The sequence below is a fragment of the Melopsittacus undulatus genome, chromosome 7 (assembly GCF_012275295.1).
Source record: "Melopsittacus undulatus isolate bMelUnd1 chromosome 7, bMelUnd1.mat.Z, whole genome shotgun sequence".
In the NCBI taxonomy this organism is placed as follows: Eukaryota; Metazoa; Chordata; class Aves; order Psittaciformes; family Psittaculidae; genus Melopsittacus; species Melopsittacus undulatus.
In genome coordinates, this window is record NC_047533.1 from 33,573,061 (window position 1) to 33,592,165 (window position 19,105).

The 19,105-nt window shown below is 41.0% G+C and overlaps 2 protein-coding genes across 8 annotated transcripts; one reads left to right on the forward strand and one right to left on the reverse strand.

The window, feature by feature from the left end:
* The first annotated feature begins 7 nt into the window (after positions 1-7).
* Positions 8-15,171, forward strand: UFSP2 (UFM1 specific peptidase 2). Of its 3 annotated transcripts, XM_034064702.1 has the most exons (13): positions 13-70; positions 1,045-1,168; positions 1,802-1,880; positions 3,424-3,604; positions 3,684-3,750; positions 4,110-4,267; positions 4,853-5,045; positions 6,986-7,132; positions 7,567-7,731; positions 9,036-9,160; positions 10,984-11,060; positions 12,754-12,878; positions 14,232-15,171. In XM_034064702.1, the coding sequence occupies exons 3-13, from the start codon at positions 1,817-1,819 to the stop codon at positions 14,316-14,318; spliced, it is 1,389 nt and encodes a 462-aa protein (XP_033920593.1). In that variant the 5' UTR covers positions 13-70; positions 1,045-1,168; positions 1,802-1,816; the 3' UTR covers positions 14,319-15,171. The 3 variants fall into 3 exon arrangements, with proteins under 3 accessions (XP_033920591.1, XP_033920592.1, XP_033920593.1); XM_034064700.1 differs by lacking the exon at positions 1,045-1,168 and having other exon boundaries at positions 8-70; XM_034064701.1 differs by lacking the exon at positions 1,045-1,168 and having other exon boundaries at positions 8-70; positions 4,113-4,267.
* ANKRD37 (ankyrin repeat domain 37) lies at positions 14,834-17,441 on the reverse strand. 5 transcript variants are annotated; one of them, XM_031048968.2, is made up of 4 exons: positions 17,402-17,441; positions 16,924-17,076; positions 16,148-16,239; positions 14,834-15,616 (listed from the first exon to the last, which is right to left on the reverse strand). In XM_031048968.2, exons 1-4 carry the CDS (start codon positions 17,438-17,440, stop codon positions 15,364-15,366), a joined length of 537 nt encoding a protein of 178 aa, XP_030904828.2. In that variant the 5' UTR covers position 17,441; the 3' UTR covers positions 14,834-15,363. The 5 variants fall into 5 exon arrangements, with proteins under 5 accessions (XP_030904828.2, XP_030904832.2, XP_030904830.2 ...); XM_031048972.2 differs by lacking the exon at positions 17,402-17,441 and adding an exon at positions 17,227-17,295; XM_031048970.2 differs by lacking the exon at positions 17,402-17,441 and having other exon boundaries at positions 14,834-15,100; positions 15,390-15,616; positions 16,924-17,126.
* Between the last annotated feature and the right edge of the window lie 1,664 nt (positions 17,442-19,105).

Consider the following 19,105-nt stretch of genomic DNA (forward strand, 5'->3'; position numbering starts at 1 on the left):
CGGGCGGGAGCGCGCGTGCGCGGGGAGGATGCGGCCGGGCGCGGCACCCGCTGCGGCGCTGACGGACGTGGTGAGTGCGCCCCGCCCCTGCGAGCGGGCACCGCCATGGGGGCGGCGGGGGGCCCGGTGCGGGAGGGTTCGGGCCGCGCTCGTCAGCGGTGCCGGGGGCTTCCCACAGGTTCCCCCCCCCGCTCCCCTGCACGCACACAGTGGGGGCTGGTGCCGGGGCTCCGCGGAGGCGTCTGGGCCTCCAGCCCCCGGCGGTACCTCGGGGGAGGCCCGTGGGGGCAGGTCGGGGTGCTCAGGGTGTGCCAGGCGGGGTGCCCCCTTCGTGTCCGTCCCCCCCCGCAGCAGCCTCTGCCCATGTCCCGCGGGGCCTCGGAGGTGTCCGGCTGTCTGACTTCTGTCAGGGGTCAGTTGGAAGACGCCATCATCCCTGACGACCCCTGTCAAAAGGCCACGGCCTCTCTTGACTCCTGCAGAGCTCTGCTTTTCATTCAGGAACGTTATTCTTCGGTTGTAGTAATTCAGATAAAAGCCATCTTCTACATCAGTCCAGTGAGACCTTTTTTTCCAGTTGCTGGTACTTGTGGATCCGACACTCCAAGACCATTTAAATGTAGATAACTGTATTACCTGAAATAGATCAGGGTTATGCTTCAGGAACCAAAATGTAGCACATTACACCCTTGCCTTTTTTTGTTTCTTGGAGTAAATGTTGGTACTCCAGAATCATGGAAACCTGAAAATCATTTACCCAGAGCTCAAACTGTAGATGCTTGTGTTTTTGTCAGGCACACATATCTTCTGTATTTCTGCTTAGAATACTTTTAATGATAAGAACATTAGCCCTATCCTTTGATTCTTTTATTTCATGAATAATGTAGCATCACATCTGGAAGTTTCCCACGCTTTGAAAGCAAATGGTTAGGCAGGAAGTCTTTCCAGAAGGTCTGGGTGTAATTACTCTTAGAGGCACTTGGTGACCTTTTTAGAGCACTTAAGGCTGTGAAGCATTTTTTTTTTTTTTTTGTGGACTGTTAGGTTGAGGAATACCCACATCCCTCTGGACCTTGTGATCCCCTCTGTGCTGGCACAGCTGGTTATTGTAGGAGGACGTTGAACTTGACCTGAATTGATCGGGCTGGAAAAGTCTCTGGACAGAAGGGTGGGTTTCCATCTGAAGGAGTTCTCTGATAAAGTTCATGTTAAAATGCCTGCAAGGGGCAGTGGTGGGGACACAGAGCAAGGACTTTGGAAGGGGAAAGAAACAGCAGGGTGGTTTCTGTGCTGGCATCAGCAGCTCTTGTGTCAGATGTGAAACTTAGCCTGAGTTCTGGGGAGGTGTGTGTGTGTCCTTTTGTTTTCCTCTTGGAAGCTGTGATTTCCTTACAGATGTGGTCAGTTACCTTTCTGCTCTAATGCTCAAAGCAGTCCTTGGTTTACTTGAACTGGAAGAAGACTCAGAGGATGGGAAACATGACACTTGGATTGAAACAATGACATTTTACCCAAAATAATTCTAAATTATTAAAGTATAGAATTAAGATTTTCTTGTTTAGGTAGGAAATGTGTTTTAAGGACTGTATTTGTAGCAATGCTAATATGACTGAAGCACTGGCTCCGGCAAATATGTGCTGCTGTGCCACTCACTTTCCTGTTTATTCACTGGCCTTTTACACCCTGACCAGCTGCAGTAATTACCTGTGTGTTCAGACACTGTGATAAACAGTCTGCTGTAACTTGAGAGGAGGCATGTTGAAAGAGATGTTCATTTTCATTGTTTCTTTTTTCTCCTCAGGTCATTCTAGAAGCTATGGACATACTGTTTAGGATAAGAGGAGGCTTGGACCTTGCATTTCAGCTAGCAACTACTGATGGTGTGTCTACAAGACTATAATAGAGTTCTTAACATTTATATAAATAACCTTTTATTAATTAACTATTATGATGTTTATTTTCCTGGCTTTTCACCAGATGTTGTGTTTTTTCCAAACCCATAAAGATTAAGTACAAAGAATGTTACTCCTTATCTGCATTACTTTTTGGTAGTCTTTTTCCATTATATGTTTTTTATTTTAATTTGAAGTAAAAATTAAATTACCATTTTCAGGTAATTTTATTTGCATGTTTTTTCCACTTATGGATACGGTATTGGGATCCAGTTTGAATCCAAAGTAGACCCTGAAATTCTAAGCAAGCAGAGAATAATAACTTAATGAATTTGGTTATAACAGGGTTATATTAATAATAGTTTTGCAATTGTGGTCCAGTCTTTCTAGAGAAATAGAGAAGATGAACAAGCTAACTAGTTACTCTACTGAATTTAGGCAGGATTGGCTACTGCAATTCCATGTGGTAACAAGGGACTCAGGAAGTTCCACTAATTTCACATTCTGCAGTAATACGATGTTCACATCAGAAAGTTTGCTCAAGGCTCTCAGTGGCCACTGAGCTATCATATGGCAGACAGCAGAAGTAAGGTGTCTCTTGCTCAAGTGTAACTGCTGCATTTTTAAAGGGCATGTCTTTACTTGAAACTCTGAATTCAGTGTTAGTGAGCTTTGAAAAGGAACTTGGGCTCATTTCAATTCATCACATATAATAGAAGTGTTGAATAGGTTGGCCTGATACGTAGCAACCTCTTGTGAATTGTGTCCTCAGAGAAGAGTATTTATTTGACTGTGTACACTGGAGTGAATTTTAACCACAGTGAAACAGAGTGATTCTCAGGTTTTCAAATGCATGGTATTCACACCTGTTAGTGTGTAAATATGGCAGACCACTCCTTTTGAAGGCACTGAACTTTTTCTTTTGTTAGGAGTTTTGTTTGATTTTCCTAACACTTTCAAGCTCTGAAAGGCAAGCTGTGTGGTTTACACATACAGATTTATATTGGCCGAAACTTGGTCTGCAGCAGGAGCGTATGTCCTGCCTTTCAAAAGATTTAGTATGGGTTTTATTTGTATTTCTGAAGAATAATACCAAGTTCGAAACACATGACTCAGACTGAATCTTTCCAGGATTTATTTACTCAAAAGACTAATCACCATAGGATTATAACCATATGTAGATGTTTGTACACAGAAGTTTGTTTGCAGCTGTAGGCTTGGTTGAGTTACTGATGTGAGAATTGACTAAGGTATATGTTATTCTTCTGTAGTTTATTGAGCTCTTCATAGCTGACAGCATCTGAGAGAAACAGTACACTTGTCAAGGGAGGTATGAATGTGAATGTTTGAGACAGACCTGTTGAATGAAGTCTGATCTCAGTTTTTGTTTCCATAGCCATTTTTCTGATCATAACAGAACTTACATTTGTATTCCAAGTCAAAGCATACCAATTTTTTTAGATGTACACCCAGCAGCCATAACAAAAGTGAGGGCATTTTCTAGGCTAATTGTATCCTTATTGTGTTTCAGAGGCATCAACAAAAAAGGCATTAGGATATGTTTTCAGTGATCTTGCAAACAAACTGTCCTCGGATGTTCTTATATTAAGAATTTGCCACAGTTCAATCTATGTGTGGCCTAACAGTGGCATGAACACTGTTCCAGAGCTGACTGATGAGTCTGCTTGTAAGGAGATAAGAAAATATATACAGTGAGTATATTTTAATTACTTCTTTTTAAAATAGATTTATTTAATATTTTAGAAATTTCTCTTTCTGTTGATGCTTTAGATTTGATCAAGATGATGAGACCAAACGAAAGCTTGGCAAAAAAAAGGATAAAAAGTTACAAGATACGGTATGTGTCTCACCACACAAATGAATTTAAACAACCTATCATAACAACCTTAATCATAACTTTAGACAGCCTGTCATTTAATTATTTTCAGGTCTGCCCTCCTTAGGCATTTCTGTACAAAACAGACATTGACATGACTTAAAAGAGTACTTTAAAAGTCATTGAGACTCAGTGTGAATGCAGAGACCCATGTACAGTAGATGAGCATGCAGAAGTTTGTATTTAACATTAATAGCTTTGTTTTTAACCCAAGTATTTCATTACTGAGTTTGATACCAAATATTTACAGTCTTACTCTTGTCTTCTTGGTGCCTGTGTTGTTAGAGACGTACTTAATATTGTGTCTTTATTCTCTGCAGCAGCAGATAGTCAATATAGACCTTATGCTGGAAATGACGTCTTCATTACCTGCTTTGGCTCCAGTCATTGAACGGGAAAATAAAGACCACCACTACATAAATATGACATTACCAGTTGATGTTGTTGTATCTGTTTCTCCAGAGGAAACATGGGGAAAGTAAGTGTTTCCTGAAGCTGTAATTTTTCAGATTACTTTCTGCTTTTTCTTGACATAATTAAGTAAAACTCTATCATTTATCAGTTTAATAAAGCACTATTTAGCATGTTTTATATGGAATTTAACTGGTTAAATCTCAGTACTATGTTAGGGGCTACAGCTGGGTAAGTTAAGGTGGAAAACATTAAGAGTTTTCCTCTGTATTTTTTCCTTGCATTTTTTTTCCAGAGGATTTGACTCTGAAGGTTGCTAACTGGGGTGGACAAAATGCCAAAAAAAAAAAAAAACAAACAAAATCCTATGTAGTCATATATGTAACTGATTTTGGCAAAGGCTCATAATGGTTGTATTTCTGAGTAGGGTACCTTCACTTTGGAGCGTTGAATCAGTAGGGAGTAGTTTCTGTGGGTGGACAAGCTTTCAGTAGAGCACAGAAAGGTTGTCTCTCTCTGTGAGAATGGACGTATGGAAGTAGTAAGTTCATCAGGCCAGGTGCAAATATGCATATAACAATGAGAGCAATGAGAGAAAATGATCCTCCATTGCTGTTCTTACCCTTTAAACATTCTCCCTTATATCTTGCAGCGTACAGAATCTCCTGGTGAAAGCAATTCACAGGCAACTAACTGACATGGAAAGATGTATCATGAAATATGTGAAGGGATCATCAATTGTGGTACCAGAACAATTTCATTTCATGTTACCAGGGAAAAACCACCTTGTAACCATCTCTTACCCTACAGGTATTTCAGATGATCAACTGGAGAGTTACAGAAAGGTAAAGCCAACCAGTTCTAACAGAACTTGATTTTTTTATTTCTAAGGACGATTGTTGTAACTGAAGCACTGGTAAAGCTTTTCATTTAGCCACTGTAGAATACATACTGACAGATACTGCTATTTTTTCAATTTATTGTAACTGAAGCAATATACTGAATATGGAAGCTTGCTTTGTTATGGTATTTTACCAGATCTCATTTTTGTAAGGGGTCAATAGAAATTTTAAAACTATATAAGATAGGTTTTATCTGAATTATACTTCTGGTACTGTGTTCTTTAAATTTCTTCACTTCCATGGTAGAATATCAGATTACTTCTAGTGTGTTATTACTTTCAGGCTTTGCCAAATGTCCTGAAACGATTCGTGTTAGAGGTGTTTTATTTGTTGTTTTCAGAGGAGGCTGTTTTTTAAAGGTCACAGTGGATGAGGCTTAGCTAGCTTTTGTTTCTGGGTTGGTGCAATACGGATGAGGGGGGAAACTGCTCTGATGTGGCCTTTCAGATTGAGATGTATACCTAGCAGGTACCAGTTCAGGTCACACATTTATGTACACCAAGAATAGGGAAAGAATCTTTTGCTGCCTTAGAGACATAGAAGCCATGGGTTTTTTTCATTTTCTTCTTCCTGGGTGTATAAAACCTAATCTGTTCCTTTTATTTGCAGTGGCCTCAGGCACTGGTGGCACATTAAGTCTTTCCTGCTCTCTGTCTTCTTGTATCATTCTTATCCAGGATTGCTGAGTGTTGCTGTAGCTAATGTAGTTGGGTTCAGCACTAGACCATCTGCACAAAATATATTACCTGTGTTACAAACTTTATCCTAGATGATCTCATCATTCCTTTCACTTTTAAGCTCTGTGAAATAAGACAATAAATCTCTTTAAATGTGGCTGATGTGTTGTAAACAGTGCATAAGAGATTTAAAAATAGAATGAATCTGCTTAAAACTGTAAGCTCAGTGTCTTTACTTTGTCTCAGTATGTGGCATTTGTATGTCTTCAATATTAGTTAAAGTTATAATTCATAGTGTGTATCCATACTGCTAGATAGATGAAACTGTAATCCTTTTCTATTATGGGGTATTTTATCATGCTTTTATAAGATTTCTCACTCATGATATTTTCAGTGGGGCTCCAGCAGCAGGCATTGTGTAATGGGACTGCATGAAGGAGGTGATCCTGCTCCTCTATTCTGCTCTTGTGAGACCTCACTTGGAGTATTGTGTGCAGTTCTGGTGCCCTCAACATAAAAAGGACATGGAACTGTTAGAACAAGTCACGAGGATGATCAGGGGACTGGAGCACCTCCCATATGAAGACAGACTGAGAAAGTTGGGGCAGTTCAGCCTGGAGAAGAGAAGGCTGCGTGGAGACCTCATAGCAGCCTTCCAGTATCTGAAAGGGGCCTATAGGGATGCTGGGGAGGGACTGTTCATTAGGGACTGTAGTGATAGGACAAGGGGTAGCGGGTTCAAACTTAAACAGCAGAGGTTTAGATTGGATATAAGGAAGAAATTCTTTACTGTCAGGATGGTGAGGCACTGGAATGGGTTGCCCAGAGAGGTAGTGAATGCTCCATCCCTGGCAGTGTTCAAGGCCAGGCTGGATGAAACCTTGAGTGATATGGTTTAGTGTGAGGTGTCCCTGCCCATGGCAGGGGGGTTGGAACTAGATGATCTTAAGGTCCTTTCCAACCCTAACTATTCTGATTCTATGATTCTATGAAATAGTGGGCCCTCTAGATAGGAGCTAAGCCTGCTTGAACTTCCTTTGAGAGGTCAGATCTAGTAGTAAGCGTACATGCTGGATAGTTAATTAACCAGATTTTAGTACATTATTTTGCTAAACTATGCCGTTAAATTGTTTGTTGTTACTTTCAATATGATGTTTCTTTTAATCCAGAACTTTAATTCTGTTCTTTATTTGAACTTGCATGTAGGAATTGCACGGGTTATTCAACCTGCCTTGTGACAGACCCTATTTCAAGAGAGCAAATGCTTATCATTTTCCAGATGAACCATATAAAGATGGATATCTCAGAAATCCACATTTACATGTTAATTCACCTGGTATGGAGTCTGGTATGGTAAGTTTAAATTGGAACACTTGTAAGAAAGTACTTCTGATTTTACTCGAGATTTGTTATTCTAAGAAGTAATTTTGTTATTTCACTTTCTCATCTATACAATATTGTCTGACTTGGCCTTTTAAGCAAAAATGGCATTGCTTTAGCTGTATTTGTCTCAAAGAAAACTGCCTTTTCTTAGAAAAGGATTTACACATTTTTAGCATGTGTTTTTGAAGTTTCTCAGAACCAGGACAAGAAACTAAAATTGATGGGAAATGTTTAGGAAGCAAAGACAGGAGGAGTAATCGTGTGTGAATAACAATCCTTCTATTCTCCCAAAGATTTTCAGTTCCAAACTGAAGACTTTTAAAGTTCAAGTGACAACTGATGTGCCTTCTCTGAAACTGATGCAAGTGTGATCAGATTCATTTGTATTATCTCTTTCTGTGCAGGTCTGTTTAGTACATGGTGTCTATAGTTACCACCACTATATGCAGGATCGGATTGATGACAGTGGTTGGGGCTGTGCCTATCGGTCTTTGCAGACAGTCTGTTCTTGGTTCAAGCACCAAGGTTACATTGATGCACCTATACCAACACACAAGGAGATTCAACAGGTACAGGACATTTAAGCGAGTTAGTTATTTTGTGCATATTCATCTAGAAAAGTTTGTATAGGTTATTCTTAAAATTCATCAGTTCATATATTTTAGCTTTTGGATTTGTGTGGTATTTTTAATTTCTCTCTTAAATTGAACTTTAGTAGTTCTGAATTATTATTTATGTAGTTTTATTACAGGAGATCTGTCTCCAAATGTTTATCAGTGCTGGGTAACATCTGTACAAATAACTCATTAAGATAGGCTTCTAAATATTTCCTTGGACTAATGTTCTATTGGAAGCTGAGATCAGGAGCTCCCTGTTTTCACCAAATGAAAGAAAACAACCCAATGCATCATATTAAAATCCATTTTAAAACTGCTTTTTATATTCAGTGACAGCTGGGTAAGTCTCCAGCTGCTATGTATACTGATTTAGCGCTTCTTTTGCAACTTTCCCTTTGAGAGTAGTGGCGTTTTCTTTGGTTTTTTTACCTGTCCACTTCTTTTTCTATTATGAATTTGTATGCATACCTGAATACATTCATTTCCATTAACAACATTGAAGAAAAGCTGTAGGCTTGGATAGCTAATACTGTATGCCTAGCAAGAAATACTGCAGTTATCTTCAGTCTTCTAATAGTAGTACTTTGTGTTGTATTTATTTACTGCATGTTTTTAGCAAAGGTTGATTCAGTCCATAAAACAACTCTCATCATACCTAACAGGGATGTGAGCTCTGACGTTAAAACTGCAAACTGCATTTCCTGAATGTTTATCAATCCACACTTAAAAGCAACTGAAGTCCATACACTCCTGTAGTATCTTTAGGCATCTATAAGAAGGCAGTAGCCTTTCAGGAGGCTTTGGATCCTCAGCAGAAATGTCTCCTAAAGTGCTGTGTGTAACATACAAGCCCCAGAATGGAGAACAGTTTAAAACAAACCTCAGCCTTCAGTGTATTTCAGTGGCTTCTTCCTGAGAGCACTATTTTATGGATCCTTTTCTGAAGTGCTTTGAATGGGAATCCAGGTACTTCAGTCTGTGAAGTGCTCCTGTAGTACAAAGGATGCACTACTTTATTTGACAACTAAGTGCTCACCATCCCAGCTTGAGGTCTACCTGTGGACCTGGGGTGATATTCTGTGCTTACAGGCATTCAGGTTCAAGTGATGTTTCCGAAACAGAACAGCAGTGAATTTAATCCAAGATCCATTTGTCTGCTTTTGACCAGCTAGGTTCAAAACACATTCCCACATCATGGTAGAGTTGCCTACTATATGTTGTTGACATTTATTTTTCTTCCTCACGATGTTGCAAAGGCACTGGTTGATGCTGGAGACAAGCCTGCAGCATTTGTTGGGTCACGGCAGTGGATTGGGTCTATTGAGGTACAACTTGTTTTGAATCAGCTTTTTGGAATAACATCAAAAATATTATTTGTCAGGTAAGAATTGCTATCTGTTTAACAACTCAGTAATAACTAAAAAAACCTGAGCGCCTTAAAATGCAAATTACCATTACAGTATATGGGGGAATAGGGATAATAAAGGAGATAAATCTTTTAAGGATTCCATGTTCATCAACCTTGTATTGCTGACTTTGGTTGTGCTAAATGCTTACAGGTGAAGGTGTTGCTAAATTTCTTGGGGGCTTAGGGTTCCAGGTTGCAGTTACTACAAATTCCTTAACAATACGCAAACTGATGTGGAATTCAGCCTTTTCTTTTGCACCACAAACAGGTTTTGAAGCAGGCTCACAGCCTGGCAGTCATAATGAACTGAGTGCGCACTGGCAGTGAATTATGACTTTGTTCATACTGCTAGCCCATCAGTTAAGGACTGAGGCAAACTGCTGAGCAGCCTGGAAATAATGTGCTCTTTTCTGGGTTTGTGTGACAGATAAAACAAGGAATTTGTTTCTGTTTTGACAATCTGATGCTCTTATACGCAATAAAGAACCCTACAAATATGTTTGGGACAAAAAGAATAATGTTCAGCATGTATCAGAAGTAAAGCTACTGGATTTTTGTCATGTAGGCAGGACTAAGCAGAATAACAAATCCCTGAATGTTTTGTGATAAATACAGCCAAGAAATAAAGAGTATATACTAGCTTAGATGGTATAAAACTCTAGTCATACAAAATATTACTCATGAGCTATGTTTATTTAAATTCTACTGTGGATATTCTGAAAGAGCATGTGACCGTGGTGATTCTTAATGGTAAGAAAACAGTTCTTCAATTTTTTTGTAAAGCTTTATACAGCACATTTTTAATCTTTTTTGTTCCAGAGCTTATATTTGCAGCTGATCCACTTATTATTTCTAGCAGCTGTGACAGGTCCTGCCAGGGTGAAGGTTTTTATTCCTTTTATTCCTAATATAGAATAGCTTCCTTTGTGAACTGGGTAGAATTCCTCACAGCGCTGCTACAAGGGAGCACCGATGTTTTTCAGGATTAAGAAAATTAAGAAAAGCCAACATCACTACCGTGCTGAGAAGAAATGACATGTATCTTTTTCAGCTGGTCACTGGCAGTGGATAGCTTATTTCCAGCTAGCACATCTAACTCTTCATGGAAATAAGACTTTACAGCTGCACCAACAGCACTCGTACGGAATCTGTTATTTCCCATTTTGTATTCTGTCTACATTTAATGAATCTCTCCAGGAATTTGAGAAGCAGACATGCAGGCTTTCTTGGGGTTTTCAAAAGGTTAACTGCTATATGAAGAAAGACAAGACATGAGAAATATCTGTATTAATTTCCTTGCCTAGCTTCTGTCACCAGTTTTGGGAGTACTGTCCGTCTTTTAAGAGGAATATGAATCTCTGTCAGACGTATATCTTCAGCTGAGTCCTGGAGTATGTGCATGTATTGAGTGTGTGCCTTTCTTTTCCATGTAGATGTCTCTTGTCCGTGGCTGGTCCCCGTAGTTGAAAAGAAAAGCAGGGAGATTATAACAAATCTAAGTCAGTGTATCTTTGAACAGATTTGAAATGTTATTTGAGATTTGATTTTTCAAAGCCAGCTTGGGTATGAGTGCTGTAATTGCCTGTGAAGTTGGACTGAAAACTATCTTGAATCAGAATCTGTAAGCTGCATTAAAAAAACTTTTTTCAGATGATCCCAGGATGTTTACACAGAAAAACTTTAAGCCACTTTCTCATCAGTTACTTACATACAGTACCTTACGTAGTTAATGTGTGTAACATAATCAGCAAATTAAGTCCACTGAGGATGACGTATCTATTGTTGTTCTTACCCAGCCAGGGTTCTGAACTGGCATTGCAGGGAAGAGAGCTTGCTAACCATTTCAAGACTGAAGGAACTCCAGTTATGATTGGTAAGTGCTTGACTATGAAAGAATGCCAACAGAAGAGTGTGGCCTCCCTAAACTGAATTCCATTTCAACTAGAAGTCATTCTGTTTACTGTACAAGAGTTAATCAGAACCCTAGGTGAATTAAAAATTATGCTTTTCCCAGGGAAGCCTGGAAGACAGTACAATTTATTCTAGCTGGTGTCTTTCCACTCAGTATTTCTCCCAAGCTCAGTATTAAACCAAGTAACGCAAGTCAATCTAAGTGTTCTTAAAAACCGCTGTGGAAGTCAGAACTCAAGACCTGACTTCTGCTCTCTAGAGGAGGAGAAGCTCCCCAGAATTTCCATCACAGAAGAGTAGTGTTTACCTGGCTTTGAAGAGAAGGGCTTTAGCCAAATTCTTGTTAAACCAGTTTTAATAATCTGAAATATTAGCAACATAAGAAATGCCATTCATTAAGAATGCTGTAACTCTAACTAAACTATTTCAAAGACAGCCATGGTTTAGAAAATGAAGAATATTGAAATAGCACTTTCAGCTTTAATAAATTACAATTTTAAGTTTTCCTAATCTGTACTGGGCACTCCATAAAGATGGTGTCACAGAATCCCAGAATCCCAAGGGTTGGAAGGGACCTCGAAAGATCATCTAGTCCAACCCCCCCTGCAAGAGCAGGGTAACCTAGAGTACATCACACAGGAACTTGTCCAGGTGGGCCTTGAATATTTCCAATGTAGGAGACTCCACAACCCCCCTGGGCAACCTGTTCCAGTGCTCTGTCACTTACAGTAAAGTTCTTCCTGATGTTAACGTGGAACCTTCTATGCTCCAGTTTACACCCATTGCCCCATGTCCTATCACTGGATATCACTGAAAAAAGCCTAGCTCCATCATCCTGACACCCACCCTTTACATATTTGTAAACACTGATGAGATCACCCCTCAGTCTCCTCCAAGCTAAAGAGACCCAGCTCCCTCAGCCTCTCCTCATAAGGGAGATGTTCCATTCCCTTAATCATCTTTGTGGCTCTGCACTGGACTCTTTCAAGCAATTCCCTGTCCTTCTTGAACTGAGGGGCCCAGAACTGGATGCAATATTCCAGATGCGGCCACACCAAGGCAGAGTAGAGGGGGAGGAGAACTTCTCTTGCCCTACTAACCACACCCTTTCTAATGCACCCTAGGATGGCATTTGCCTTCTTGGCCACAAGGGCACATTGCTGGCTCATGGTCATCCTCCTGTCCACCAGGACCCCCAGGTCCCTTTCCCCTTCACTACTTTCCAGCAGGTCAACCCCCAACCTGTACTGGTACATGGGGTTGTTCTTCCCCAGATGCAAGACTCTACACTTGCCCTTGTTGAATTTCATCAAGTTTCTCCCCACCCAACTCTCCAGCCTGTCCAGGTCTCGCTGAATGGCAACACAGCCTTCTGGTGTGTCAGCCACTCCTCCCAATTTAGTGTCAGATGGGGACCTCTCAAATTAGATGTGCCAGAAGTCCGAAGTTTGGTATGAAATCTTCCCTAGTTGTAGTAAAGATATGTTGGTTCATAATGTGAAGAATCTTACACAGGACATCTTCATAGTCATTTTGATAACCAAACTAATCTGTTTGTTAATTAATAGAAGTGTTGGCATACTTTTACCATAGGTTTGCACATATAGCCAGTGTCAGTGAAAAGCTTCTACAGGTTTGTGTTCCTCCTGTTTTAGGTGGAGGCGTTTTGGCTCACACAATATTAGGAGTGGCTTGGAATGAGATTACAGGGCACATCAAGTATTTGATTCTAGACCCACATTACACTGGAGGAGAAGATCTGCATGTCATTTTGGAAAAGGTGAGGCTTGATGCACATGTATGTAAACACATATTTTGGCATTAAACGAGTAATGTACAACCAAATACAAATTGGCCATTCTATGGCTTCTCCATTCCTTATGATTTCAGTTAACCTGCACATATGCTACTTACTGTTAGTTTCTGAAATTCAGTGTCTTCAGGAAGATATCCAAGGTCAGCAACTACATAAAGGTTTTATAGCACAAAGAAATGTTTTCTTGAAACCCTCTCCCCTTTTACCCAGTAGTACATACGATAAATGTTTGGCATTTTGAATGAAACAGAAGAATTTGTTCCGCCTGCAAAATGCTGTTTCTGAAGCAGAGAAGATAACTTTTTTTTTTTTAAGTGCCAGCACAAGGCACTCTCAGATCAGGCCTTGAACTAATTCTATAGGGCAGGTACTGAGCTCTTTCAAAAATGTAGGAAAACTGAAGAACTAAAAAGTATGCAAGATTATTTTCATATTTAAAGCTACTTAAAAGGATGACAGCACATTATGTAATAGTAAAGAGTCAGAAACATAAACTGTGAACATGCCTAAATCATCCTATAGGTGTTAAGTAAGCGATTTCTTTTCTGTTCTTCATATGAAGTTGCAAACACCAACTTTTATTTCCTATTTTGATTTGATACCTGTGGGTTTGGCCCAACTAGAAAAGCTGATGAAGAAACATTTTTCTATAATGATCAAAGATTCAAATGAACACAGGAAGAAACGATTTCCAAACAACATGTAGCACCAGCTACAGGGTGTTCCAGAATGCTCCAATGGGATAAAACACCTGCAGAACCCCTTTTTCTCTCCAAAAAGTGGCAGGGGAGGAGCACAGGTGGACTCTTAAGTTTGTAGCTCTTTTTTTTCAAGAACAGCTCATGTAATTATGTGTTACTCAGTAAACTTCAGAGCTTTGTTGGACTGTTTTTCTGACAGATCAGGATCAACAGCACACCTTCTGATACTTAGAATTCTGTTTGGTTCTGAAATATTAACTATTACCAAAGGCAGCAAGGATTCAAGACAAGAGGAATAGAAACTGGAAATGAGGAGTTTCAGAATGACACTAGTTTCTGTATCAGCAGAAGGCAGAGAGGAGAGGGAAGATGTTTTTTTCAGGAAATGAGCTGTGGTGGGGAGGGAGGAATGAGGAGACAGACACTCAAGTCTTTTCTCTTAAAGTGTTTCCAGGCATGTAGAGAACTTTCTGGAAATGGCATGTCACTACATTCTGTAAATGAGAATTCATACTGCTTAGATTAAAATTAGTAAAAACCAATAGATCTGCTAGTAGAAGGTAAGAAGAATGGGATTGTAGTAGATTTAAAACTTATGTTCCTTTTTCTTGTACAGGGCTGGTGTGGATGGAAAGGCCCTGAATTCTGGAACAAGGATGCCTATTACAATCTCTGCCTACCTCAACGACCCAAAACTATTTAAAATCCACTCTTCTGCTGGAACATGCTAAAACAGAATACTGGCTGGTCTAGATAATGACTGTTATGTTAATACTCAAAACCATGCTTTCAGTCAGTCAGAACCCAGGTGAAACCAAAATGTTGCTGGTTAAAGAATTTTATTTTTTAATGAAACCTTTAAAAATAAGAGTTATCTGCTGTGAACTGTATTTCTTACAAATACATTTATTAGGTAACTAATATTATTCTTTTGGCAAGGACAACTTTATGTTCATACAGCATTTTTATTAGGCTAAGATCCTTACAGATTAAATGCCTAATCCTTTTAGTTATGGAATTCTTTCTTGCCAAAAAGACTAATTGCCCTCTGCCTGTCAAGTCACATAGCACCAGCTGCCTTGTGCATGACGAATACAGACCAGGGTATGATTGCTGCTGGTACTGTTGATAACATTGGAGGTGTGGGAGAAAAATGGCTTTATGTAATGAATTTTATGAACTTTGTTCTCACATTTAAACAGGAAAAAAGAGAGGGAATTGTTATATACTCCATTTATTTATAGCGGTATGAGTAACAACTATTCTAGGGGAGAAAACCCAACCGAACAACGTAACACCAACAACACAACAGTCTTCTTTAAGAAGTAGAAACAAACGAGCTTTCGTCCTTCTTGGAAGGAGACAATGTACCAGCACATACATACACATCTGGCTGCTCATGTATAGTATAGTCATGCTTCTTCAGACTTCAGATTCCCCTTGATTTCATTTTGGGATAACAAGCTGTTTTTCAGGAGACCAGATCTGTCATACAAACAAACGAGTAATTCTGTAGCTGCTTTATCATTACATCAGTAAAATTACCTGGGATTCCACCCTATTCACCCCACAAAGTAATCTTTTCCATGGCATTGCCCATGCACTGTCTGGTTTTTGGTAAGACCATAACTCTAAATACTTATGCAAGCTGATCCTTACGAGCAGGCTTCTAAATCCAAGTGCGACGTACCCAACACCAAGTTTATTTACTTAAATGATAAAGAGTATTCAAAACCTATTCTGAACTGTCATAAACCAACAGTATACACACCACCTGATCTTCTCCTCTTCCTGCTTGTGGATCTGGTGGTTTCACCTTCTTGTTTCTGTGCAGCTGGATCCTCTCTCAGCAAGCCATGGTTGTCCCTTGCTGAGTAGCCAGACTGCCCTCTCAGTTTCATTGTCTGAGTGTGCTGAGTTGTCCTGAGGAACCTGGCACATTCCAGAAAGCCATAAGCCAGGGCCAGGTCTGCTGCTGTTTGTCCGCTGTTGTTGCACAAGCTGAAACAGAGTTAACAATAACCATTCCATTAAAATCCAATATATATAATGAGCAAGCATTCTTCAATTTGATTAAGTGGTAACTTCAGATGGAGGTATAAAGGTAAGTACAGAGAACTGATACCAAGAAGGCTTGCCAAGGGTAGCATGGCAAGCTCAAAACTCATATGAGGGTTGGTTTTAAATGCACCAAGGAATAAGTGTTTTAAAATCTGTCATTAGACAAATGACTGGCTCAGCATATCAGAAAGGCAAGAAGAGGATGAGTGCCCTCAGAATGGAAAACTTACAAGGAAAACTTACAATCAGGAATATTCTCTTAGCACTTTCTGTAGAGGTTTTTAACACGGAACTGAACAACAGCATATGGTCTATGCTACTTCGGTGTTTATGGCAGTTTTTCGTACTGGTCTTAATGACAACATTCAAGCTATATAGTCTTGGCATGAATGTTCTGAACAAGGGAAAGTATTTGTAAAATATACATATCCTCTGACACTTTTTGAAATAACTAAACGTAGCCCAACTTACTCAATTTTGGCATCACCCGCAACAAGCAGAGCAAGACATTCCAAACTCCCAACTCTTGCTGCTTTATGAATCGGGGCTTCTCCAAGGCAATCCTAAAACCACAGTTTATATGTAGCAGTCAATTTGAAGGAAGGGGAATAAAATGAGGCTATCTTGCTCTCTATCATGACTGTTTATGGAGTGTCTGTTATGAGTTGAGAAAGATTAAAGGACAATAGCTAGTATAGTGTACTTGATAAGTGTTTAGTGTATTCATCACAGCAAAGCAGTAAACCTGTCCCATACAACAGTCATTGTTCAACCTTTACCTTCTAATAGATGAGGTACACAGAGTACAGGCTGTACACTGAAGAACAGCATCTTTCAGCACCATTCAGGGATTGCTGTGGCAAATAGCTTGCTGCTACCAGCTCAGAGGTATAGGCAAATTAAATTGCAGAGAGAGGAAGAATCCTTACATTTACTGGAAGTAAGGATTTGACTTTGGAGGAAAAAGGAATGCTCATTTGTGTAAAAAAAAAGGAGGTTCTTTTGACATCTGCATGCAGGATTGTAAGTGAAAATCACATTATACAGAGCAAATGAAATCACTAATGCAATATAGACAGGATTTCTGGTTCACTGAAAAATAAAGTTATTCTAAAATAAGCAACCTCGATACCTCATGAAATACAAGTGTGTATACAAAATCTTAAATAAAAAAAATATTCAAATAATATAACCTGAATTTACTGACATGCCAGGTTAGAAATGGGAGGAAAACTTGTGTATTTCACCTGTTGGTTCAAATTCGCTCCCGTCTGCAGTTGCCAAAGTAGGAAGAAGGCTTCCCCACCGCAGGCAGCCAGGTGAGCTGGAGACTGACCAAAGGCATCTGCAGGTGCATTCACTGCAGCTCCTGCCTCCAGCAGACCGCTCAGACTACCGGACTGAAATAAAGGGAAGGCTGTTATTGCCAAAGAGCGCTGCTCCATAGCGGGCACACCCCGTCGCACATCCCCAGCCCGTTCCATTCCCTGAGCCAGCAGCCCTGCCGGACACGGGCAGTGTGCCAGCGCACCGGCAGCCGCCCCGCTCACCTCCGCACCGCAGCCCAGCACCACCATCACCGCCCGCTCGCCGAGCTCCCGCCCCTGCCAGCAGCGGCACGTACGCAACCGCACAGCCGCCTCACCGCCCCCCCCCCTCCCCCGGGTTGTGAGGGCCGGCGGCCGCGGCGCCATGTCGCGGGGGCTGCCCCGGCACGTCTCTCACACGCGGTCCCGCCGGCTGACCCAGCGGGGCACTCGCCATGGCGGTGGGTCGGGGCTGCTGCTGGCAAGGGCGGCTCCCACGGCGGTCCTGCCCGCGGGCCATGGCGCTGGCGGGGGAGGGCGGTATCCCGACAGACCTGGGTCTAGGGAAATAAAACCCAGTGGATTAACTTGGACCTCCCCTCCGCCCAAAATCCTTAGGTCAGCAGGCAGAAACCAACCCCTGCTGCCTTCCTGCCGAGCTGTGCCACTGGGATAAGGGGACTGAATGGACAACACAGACTCGGCCATCTCTGAAGCCCAAGGCTCCATGCAGCCAGGACTCGGTACAGCACATGCATCCCCAGCCTGAGTGGGACTAGGACTGGTGATGGGGGATTCTGGAGTCCCAGCCTATTGCACCTCCATTCAAAATACATTTGGAAAACACAATCTTTATGTTCACTTCTTCGAGCATTAACTTCCCCGGAGAGGGTCAGACCTTACAGGCCAAGTTCACAAAGCTTTCCAGCCACAGGCCTCTGCACTGGAAACCAGGACCAGCCATAGCAACACTCAAAGAGACCATGAGAATGCCTGGAATCCATTCTGAACATGACGACAATGACTTTCAGTGGCAAAACCTGCTTCCCCCCCAGCAGAGCTTTAGTACTCTGTATCTGTGGCTGTTGGGAAAGGCAGGGAGGGTGAGTGGCATGTCCACACGCAGAGTAAAACATTCTCCACCACTGACTGCTCTGAGCTTCCGCAACAATGGCATAACTTCCCTTTGCACGGACGGAGCATTTGCTCACATGTTTTAAAGTAACTGCCTGTCCTTTCCCTGCTGTACAATCCAGTCTGGCAGAGGATTCAATTACTGCTAATGGTGCTTCCCAATTACAAGCTTCAAGTGAGGAGTCAGTGTCTGAGGTATACAGTTTTCTTCCCTTAGCACTACGGTATTTCCTTCTATGTCAGATGCCTACAAGTTTGTTATGGAAGTTACTCATAATCACAACCATCACTTTAAAAAAATAAATAAAAAGTCATGTGTTTTAAAAAAATGAAATCCCATGGGTTTGATAAACAGAGTTAGGGGAAAAGCAGCCTAACAGTTTTCCTTTAGGGTATATAGAGTTATGAAATAAATGCACAAACATTATGACAATTACCTCCTGCTTCCCCTTTCAGAAAGGAAATATAAATCATTAAGTAGTGGAATATAAACACAGACAATCTCTTCTTCAACAGTGTGTAAATCCAGGTACAAAGGCAATGTATCAGTTCAGCAGAATCATTTCAGTGGCAGTTTTCACCTCTCCTTTCATATGGAAATACACGTGTGATTACCAGATTACTAGATACTACCCAACAGCTACCCAAGCCAACCAGTTAATAAAGAAATTAAATCCCTACACTTCCATCTGCACATTGTAAGGCATGAAATACACAGCTGCACAAATGCCAGAAATCCACAGTCATTGTTTATGCAATGGCAAAGACTCTTCTGAAAAAAACACATACCCAGAAGCAGCTTTAGGCCTGGATTGCCCAAAAGGATGTTTTATTTTAAAGCCTTCCGTCCCCTACATGACCTCAGCAATTCCCAGGTGTCAAAGTTGAGGAATCCCATCTTTCCAGCTGAACCACCTACAGACTGGCATCCTGCCAGTCCCAACTCTCTTCATATTACTGCTGTTAATTAGTTCTTGAGCTTCCTGTC

Coding starts and splice junctions, on each gene's coding strand:
- ANKRD37 (XM_031048967.2), bottom strand. CDS start 17,121: ATGGAGCAGCGCTCTTTGGCAATAACAGCCTTCCCTTTATTTCAGTCC. Junction 16,240..16,923: donor GAGCGAATTTGAACCAACAG/GTGAAATACACA, acceptor CTGTGGTTTTAG/GATTGCCTTGGAGAAGCCCC. Junction 15,617..16,147: donor GCGGGTGATGCCAAAATTGA/GTAAGTTGGGCT, acceptor ACTCTGTTTCAG/CTTGTGCAACAACAGCGGAC.
- UFSP2 (XM_034064700.1), top strand. CDS start 29: ATGCGGCCGGGCGCGGCACCCGCTGCGGCGCTGACGGACGTG. Junction 71..1,801: donor CTGCGGCGCTGACGGACGTG/GTGAGTGCGCCC, acceptor TTTTCTCCTCAG/GTCATTCTAGAAGCTATGGA. Junction 7,133..7,566: donor CTGGTATGGAGTCTGGTATG/GTAAGTTTAAAT, acceptor CTTTCTGTGCAG/GTCTGTTTAGTACATGGTGT.